General features: G+C 36.0%; 1 protein-coding gene across 1 annotated transcript in view; it reads right to left on the bottom strand.

Annotated features, from left to right (window-relative positions):
- Window positions 1–415: 415 nt before the first annotated feature.
- The window catches only part of ap1g1 (adaptor related protein complex 1 subunit gamma 1), a 32,671-nt gene continuing 24,330 nt past the window's right edge, over window positions 416–8,756 (bottom strand). Inside the window, exons 20-22 of the mRNA XM_073835645.1 lie at window positions 8,725–8,753; window positions 7,207–7,305; window positions 416–5,357 (exon numbers count right to left, since the gene is read on the bottom strand). Coding sequence (XP_073691746.1) covers window positions 5,256–5,357; window positions 7,207–7,305; window positions 8,725–8,753 — 230 coding nt within the window. The 3' untranslated portion in view covers window positions 416–5,255. The remainder of the gene's footprint in view (window positions 5,358–7,206; window positions 7,306–8,724; window positions 8,754–8,756) is intronic.

The raw sequence follows: 8,756 nt of genomic DNA, 5'->3' as shown, positions 1-8,756 counted from the left end.
TTTTGACCCATACAATGTATTTTTGGCTATTGCAACATATATACCCCAGCGACTTAAGACTGGTTTTGTGGTCCAGGGTCACATATGTAAACATTATGTAGTATATCTTATTCAGGCCAGTACTAAATAACAAATAACATGCATTTTGTATGATCCCTCTTATTTTGCTAAAATAATCAACATTTTGCAGATTCTGCAAGGTGTATGTAAACTTTTGACTTCAACTGTATGTATTGCATAATTCAGTCTTTGGCTTCTATGACATGTACTATTGCAGTTTCAAAGCTTAACACAAGAGGGTGACAGCAGACCTCAGTGTGCACTGAAATAAAACTCAATCTAGATCATTCAGAACAGAACAGTGCCGCCCACAATTGAGGAAAGCCACTCATTTCCAAAACACAAGACGACGAACTTCAAGTTTGACTGTTTTATTATTTCATTTGATCATTTTCTCCAACCCAAAGACAATAATACACAGCATAAGTCTAAAATATCCCATTTCATCCATCATCATGAATTCAGTCCAACACTCATTCCTCGAAGACACGGGACTGCGATTCAGTTCAGCATGTCAAGACTCACTGGGGTCGTCCTTGCCCTTCCTGCACAAGTTCAGATGTGTTGAATAGCAAGTGTAAAATATCTGAGAAGGGGGCACATGTATAGATACACTTCAAAAACAACCGATACCTTTACAGATTACAAAGGGACTCTGATGGAGAAGGCAATCGATTCAAGCATGTGAAACAAAGTCCACCCAGCCAAACAGTTACACCCAAAACAAATGATGCTCAACTCCCCCTGACTGATCTGCTTCTTAATGAAGATTAATCAACAGTATTATTTCCAAATGTACAAAGGTCTGTGCATGTATCGCAAGGGATAGTGAACAGTGGTGACTTGAGAATTCAAACTCAGCTTGCATTACTTCAGGAAGTTTACATAAAGAGTAGAAATGATAGTATTTACAGCTTTTCTCACATGCATCGTTTGGTGTTGGGAAACTTGCTGAGAGATTCGCAGATGGTCGTTTCGCCCTCGACGCGCAAACATCTTAGTGTAAAAAGCAGCAGATTCAGAAAGTCGGATTTCGAAAGTGCCATTTCATAGCCATTCCCTATTGTCACGCACCTCACGACCGCAGGCCGCCTGTTAATGCACAACCCCCACATTAGGTTCACTCAAGAGGCATCGAAATAGTCAGGGACGAGACATGTTCTCACACCAGGGACAGCATTTCATCTGAAGTCGTGCCTCCATGTGCTTCAAAAAATAATATGCATTAGCCTAACCTGCATGGAAATATCAGTAGAGGTGGTTTATGGGAAAACTGTTACGATAAACTTTGGTTTTTGAGGTTTCCTCAATGCAATGTTACTATAATGAAGACACAATTGAAGTCAAAAGCTTACATGCACCTTGCTGAATCTGCAAAACGTTACTCATCCAATGATCCACAGCTGAGCTTAGTTTAGAGCTTAGAAAAGTTTTTGTAGGTCACACAAATTCTTTGGTTTCTCAGCATTTTTGTGTATTTGAACCCTTTCCAATGATGGCTATATGATTTTGAGATCCATCTTTTCACACTGAGGACAACTGAGGGACTCATATGCAACTATTACAGAAGGTTCAAACATTCACTGATGGTCCAGAAGGAAACACGATGCATTAAGAGCCGGGGGGTGAAAACTTTTGAACAGAATGAAGTAGTGTACTTTTTTCTTATTTTGACTAATTATCTTTTTATTTTTCCATCTAGTACTGCCCTTCAGAAGCTACTTGCATGTTTACCAGATGACAAAATAAGTTAAATTTACCCTGATCTTCAAATTCCAAAAGCTCCCCAGCTTTTAATGCATAGTTTTTCCTTCTGGAGCATCAGTGAGTGTTTGAACCTTCTGTAATAGTTGCATATGAGTTCCTCAGTTGTCCTCAGTGTGGAAAGATGCATCTCAAAATCAGTCACTAGCTGTGTTTCCATTACAGATTTACGCAAAACATATGGTATTTGTAGTGTCGAATAAAAATTGTTTCCAAATGATGACATTTCCATTAACCGATGCTATGCAACTAAACGGTCATTTTTTCCTCTCGCGATAAGTCATGGCAACAGATTTTTTGGGTGGGATTTTGGCTATATTTAATCGAATGTGACATGTAAATGGGAAAAATACCCATGTCCATTACTGTTTTGCAAAATATTCCTTTTTCGAATTGCCTGAAAAACCACTTCACGCGAGCGTAAAAACTTTTTTGCGATATATGGGAGTTTTTGCGCAATTAGCGAGTTTCCATTAGGCGTATAGCAGCTACTGATGCTCTAAAAAGCAACAATGCATTAAGAGTCGGGGGTGAAAACTTTTGAACAGTATAAAGATGCATTTTTTTTTTTTTTTTGACTAAATTTCATATTTTTTTCATTAAGTACTGCCATTCAGAAGCTACTTACATGTTTAACAGAAGAAAAACAAGTTAAATTTACCTGATCTTCAAATTCCAAAAGTTTTCACCCCCCAGTTCTTAATGCATTGGTTTTCCTTCTGGAGCATCAGTGAGTGTTTGAACCTTCTGTAATAGTTGCATATGAGTCCCTCAGTTGTCCTCAGTGTGAAAAGATGAATCTCAAAATCAGTGTCATTGTTGGAAAGGGTTCCAATACACAAAGATGCTGGAAAACCAAAGAATTTGTGGGACCTGAAGGACAGCAGGTAAGTTTAACTGTTCAGGACAAACATGGGACGTTATTAAGACAGTATTAAGAATCATACGTATGTAAACTTTTGAAAACTATTATTTTCTCTTGTGGACTGTGTGTAAACATCTTTTATGTGAAATATCTTATTCAGGTCAGTACTAAATAAATAACATGCATTTTGTATAATCCCTCTTATTTTGCTAAAATAATTAACTTTTTGCACATTCTGCAAGGTGTATGACTTTTGACTTCAACTGTACCTTTTTTTTTTTTGTACTGCATGACTCTGTTCTATTCTGTGGAACACAAAAGTCAATGAAAGTCTTCAAAATATATTTTGCATTCCACAGATTTAAGCCATTCTTATAGGTTTGGAATGACAATTTTCATTATGTAAAAACTGGGAGCACATGAGAAAAAGTGTCAGCTGCAGGCCACCATATTGAAGGGAGAAATTACATCCGTGTCCATAATGCAGCGTTTCATTCTTTCAGTAGTACACGACTGCAATCTATCTACGTAAAACAAAGCAAACTTAAGATCATGTGCACATTACACCCCTAACCGAACGTCATAGGTCTTCAAATGGGATTTTTATTTGATTTGATCTTTTTTGATGCGTTTTACAATTATATACAATATACAGGCAGCACATAGTACATTTTCTTTCCAATAAACAATCAACCAAACAGGTAAGTTGTTAAATTAGACTATTTTCCGAGGGACAGCTTCAAACATATTGTATACACCGTGTGCAGTACTGGAAGGAAGTCTTAGAAAACGGGATCTTAAAAAGGGATGATGCATCTTAAAAGCCCTCAGTATGTACACAGAAAAAGCTGGGGAATTGAAAGAAATCGCAACAAAGGACCAAAAGACAGAGGCTAATAGAATGAGAAGTCTTTTTTTTTTTTCTCCATATACATAACATTGCTAAAAATATTATTTCCCAAGCCCAAAGATCATCTCTTGATTTGGTCACCAGACTTCAGTGTGGCATAGCGAATGCAATTACGCAAAGCGATGAAGGAAACGAAGAGCAGCGAGAGATGGCGTGAGGGTACGGACGCGAAGAGAGCATTTCGATGACTTGATGAAGCGGTCACAGACAAAACAAGACGACAATGTGAGGTATATTCAGGTTAAATGTTGCGAACTGCCTTTGGAAGCTGCGAGAAGAGACACTAACACACGACGCCAAAACAAAAAGGTCCTCTACTCTTCAGACATCACGTTCTTGCTCTTCCTGTAACGTCTGAGGGTTTTCTTTTTAACTGGTTATGACAAAGGCACATTGCTTTAAATCAGGCAATCTGTACTTCAAATCACTGCAGAAAGTCAAACAAAAACAGAAAAAAAAAAAAAAACAGTCCATTCAATTCAGTGCATGTAACTACATTCATGAAGGCCTTATATTCATAGTCTATATTTACAGCATCTAAGCTGACCGTATCCTCAGTACACGTCGCCGGGCCTCTAGCGGTGTTAATTTATTTGCAATCGATTTGAATTTTAAGATCACGCTCTTTAACTAACATTTTTAATAGATTTCAATCCTCAAGGACTGCGCTAGAAATCAAACTCCTTTAGTGTAGGCTATTTTCAATCTATACAAATGCATTTCAAGATTTAAAAAAAAAAACCCACAAGAACACACCATCTGTGACGAGTAGAGGCAAACAAACTAACTAGGTGCCAAATTTAAGGGTTTGATGATGCAAAACTATTATAGTATCTTAGTCACCTCAAAAGGAGACGCTCCAGTTTCACCGTCAATGACATTTAGACGCCGTCCTGCTTAAAAACGAAGAAATCAAGAATCGAGGTGTGAGCTGTATAAACCTATTCATGATGATTCATGTGATGAATACGGTGTAGCCACGACATAGCTCGTATCCGGAGCATTCATCTGGTATACTTTATTACAGGACATCAGATCAACCGTACACGCAAATTAAGAAAAGCCATGTACAAGGATAATTTAAGGCGCCATCACAACCCATTTCCTCTTGATTCTGAAATGCTTAAGGTGCAAACGTTCAGACTTTGCGATTATTTTTTGTCTTAAAATACACCAAACCCATTAACAAGATTAAAAACATGGAAATAAATCAAACAAAACAGGACAAAATCAAACAAGCAGCTCCTTTGTATAGTGGCCACGAGTGATGTTTTCCCATGTACGGGCCTGTGGGAGTGCACTATAGTGACAGAAGAAGTGAGAGTGCACGACGCTAAGTGCAAGTGTGAGTATGGACATTTTGCACTAACCCCGAAGCGAAGAGAGAAAGACAGACGGGCAAAGAAACGAATGAAAAGATATGCATTGAGATATTTGTGATTTTTCTTCATCATTTTCGCTGTAATCGTCATCATCATCACCATCAGTCTTCATACCATCAACTCTTGACTGTGTCAGGAAGATGCCACTGCTTCCCATGCAACCCCAGGGCAGCGATCTGTGGTGATGTCACGGGGGATCATTTGGGAATGGGGAGGGGACATCTTTCCCATAGTTCCCTTGCTGGGGGTCTTTAAGATCGAGAAGGGTAGCAAATCACTGCCAGGACTGAGGGGGGAAATTGTTGACCTCGGACAGGTCTTGTACAGGAGAGCCTTTGTGAGTGTATGTCAGCTTGATCCGCATTCGCAACTGTTGCTGTAATAAGAGAGGAGGTCAGGTGCATGCTAAAGACAAAATATGCAATTCTTCAATTTTCTTCAATTCTTAATTGCTGTATGTGTAAGCATTACTGGTGACAAACTAGAGCTGCGTAACCTGGGGTGGATTTTTTTTTTCATGCACCTATCAAGTTTGAGATTTCAGGCTTTGTCTTTTCATTGTTTTTTCAGACTAGTGGAAAAAAATAGCCAAAAACCACTGTTAAGTGTTTCTTTTATAGCACTATCTATTTGTGTCAATAGATTTTAAATTACAATGCATATTTTTAAAGGCCATTTTCTCAAAATTAGTTTTTTATCCAACACTGAGCCATAAATCTCCACTTCAGTAGCACTTACACACCAAACATTACATTAGTATTCCTGTCTATATCCTGAAGGTTTTTACAGAGGGATTTGTTCATATATAATTTGCTTGATTTTATACATTTTATTTTCCAAAAAAAAAAAAAGAAAATGTTTTCTGACCGTTCTAATTTTTTTCTGAATTATGTTGTGATGAAATGAGGTACCCAACTTTTGACTCTAATATGTCAAAAAAATTCAACAAGAATTTTGAAACGGACTTCATCCAGTGTTTTCGATTTTTGTACTAGAAATGTATGCAAATTAGTGCATATTTCATTAAATAATACCTCATTTGCATACTTAAACCTAACATTTAACAACCTGTAATACAAAAAATGTTTGCAATTATCAAAGTAATCAATCAACTGGGTAAGTAAGGTGGTAACTATTAACTACTGGGTTAAAGCTCTTAATTTTGAACTCAAAGTGCATTAGATAGAAGGATTTAACTTTAAAATGTACGAAAGTTTCAGTATATAGTAGTAGCACATATTTAAGCTGTATATTACAGCTCCTATATTTAATTAAATCACAGCACGTCATATTGCAATTTCGGTTTATTTTGATTAACTGTGTAGCCATGTGACAAGCTTTAGAGCAAAACCAGTTTGCAATCAGCTTCTGATTGTCCTCATGCCTTTGACTTGCATCTCACTAGCTGATTTTTATTAATAAAATTAATTTACATAATTGTTAAACAATCAGAGGGAGCTTTGCCGACAGGTTTATTTTTCAGCCGCTGGGAAATGCTCTCATGATCTGCCCAAACCTGGTCCTGGAGGGCTGGTGTCTTGCAGAGTTTAGATCCAACCCCAATTAGACACACCTGAACCAGCTAATCAAGCTCTTACTAGTCATAATAGAAACTTCCCAGCAGGTGTGTTGAAGAAAGTTGGAGATAAACTCTGCAGGACACCGACCCTTCAGGACCTATTTTGGGCACCCCTGGTCTTGGCTGTGACCAGTGAGCTTTTTCGTCACGCTGAAAACCATTGTCCTGCTCGGATTTGATCCAAAACCACACACTGCAAACGCTGTTGGTTGTGTAGGACGCTCCTTGAAGGGATGAACTGAGTCCTAATTCAATATCGATACAATCGTTTGTACGGTGTTCTTCATCTTATTTTGCCAATTTATGATGGGGAATGTGTGAAAAATGTCTAATTGAGGTTGAAGTTTCAAAAGAACAGTTGGTAGGTGACACCTTCAATTTTGAGTCAGCTAGTGAGATGCCACCTTAAACTTAAGCCATCAAAGTCAATGAGATGTTACATTTCCTTTTTTAATTTTAAACCAAGATCTATAATGGCTGTCACTGGCTTTTTAAAGCAAATTTTCAACTTTAGTGTGAAAATATTCAGCTTTGCCAAACTCAAACAATTTTCAAGACTTTTGAAGGTGTTTCAGAACAGACTGATCTAAGATGATCAACAACAAAAGGAAAGAGAGTGTGGCCTGGGCTCACAGGAATATCTTACCTTCTGTGGGTTGAGAACCCTGATGACCTGCGTGACACTTCCCTGGTTGAGTGCTGGAACTACATTACTGCTGGGGGACAGAAGCTGCAGCTGGAATGTCTAAAAACACAAACGATTAAGCATTTCACTGGAGCAGAAATGCTACAATAATTGTGTTTTGCATGCACATGAATATTTCAATATTAATGGCAATTTGGTCATACTCTGTGTATGCATCACTTGATCTGCACAGTTTTTAAAAATAAAAACAAAGATTTTAAGACCTGCACAAATACACCACCAGTCAAAAGTTTTTGAACCATAATATTTATGTTTTTTTTTTTTAAGAAGTCTTTTCTGCTGACCAAGCTTGCATTAATTTGATCCAAAATAGAGCAAAAGCTGTAATATTGTGAAATATTTTTATTATTTTAAATAACCACTTTCTATTTGAATTTATTTTGAAATGTAATTTATTCCTGTGATGCAAAGCTGAATTTTCTGCATCTTTCTCCAGTCTTTAGTCACATGATCCTACAGAAATCATTCTAATATGCCGATTTGCTGTTCAAGAAACATTTATTATTATTATTATTAATAATAATATTTAGAACCATTAAGTATTTTTTTCAAGATTCTTTGATGAATAGAAAGAACCACCATCAGCATTTATCTGAAATAAAAAGCTTTGCAACATTATACACTATACCATTCAAAAGCTTGGAGCTTATTTCAGCTTTTTTCGACACAATAAAAAAAAAAATTTTTTTTGGAGCAGCAAATAAGAATATTAGAATGATTTCTGAAGGATCATGTGACTGGAGTAATGATGCCAAAAATTCAGCTTTGAAATCACAGGAATAAATTACATTTTAAAATATATTCAAATAGAAAACAATTATTTTTATGTTTTTGCTGTACTTTGAATCAAAGAAAATGCATGCTTGGTGAACAGAAGAGACTTTGTTTAAAAAAAAAACATTAAAAATATTACTGTCCAAACACTTTTGACTGGTAGTGTATAATGTGATAAAGCAAATATATATATAATATATATATATATATATATATATATATATATATATATATATATATATATATATATATATTTGCTTTATCACATTATACACTACCAGTCAAAAGTGTTATATATATATATAAATCTATATATAAATATATATATTTATTTTAGAATATATACTAGAATAATATTCTGGAATATGACATTTTTAAACACTTTGTTCTCAACATCCACAGTAACAGAATATTAATTTACATCTGCATGTCTAAAAATGTGCAAACAGGAAACATTTATTTCAAGTGTATCCAAAACAGAAGTGAGAAAAAGTGCTTGTCTACAATTATTCATAACCTGCTTATTAAACATGCAAGTATACTCTAATAGCTGTTCCTTATGTAAACAGTCCTAATATAGTTCTTTATCAGAAAAAAAAGCATTTAAATCAACAGCAAAGAAAAAAAGCCTGCATTTTAAATGATTAGCCATGTTAACTAGGTTAACGAAGGTTAAGAGCAAACCTTTGGTACTGCAGCCTGGAACACAAATTCTG

Source organism: Garra rufa, chromosome 3, assembly GCF_049309525.1.
Source record: "Garra rufa chromosome 3, GarRuf1.0, whole genome shotgun sequence".
NCBI lineage: Eukaryota > Metazoa > Chordata > Actinopteri > Cypriniformes > Cyprinidae > Garra > Garra rufa.
Note: the sequence above shows the minus strand (reverse complement) of the source record. Positions and strands in the feature narration are given on the sequence as shown.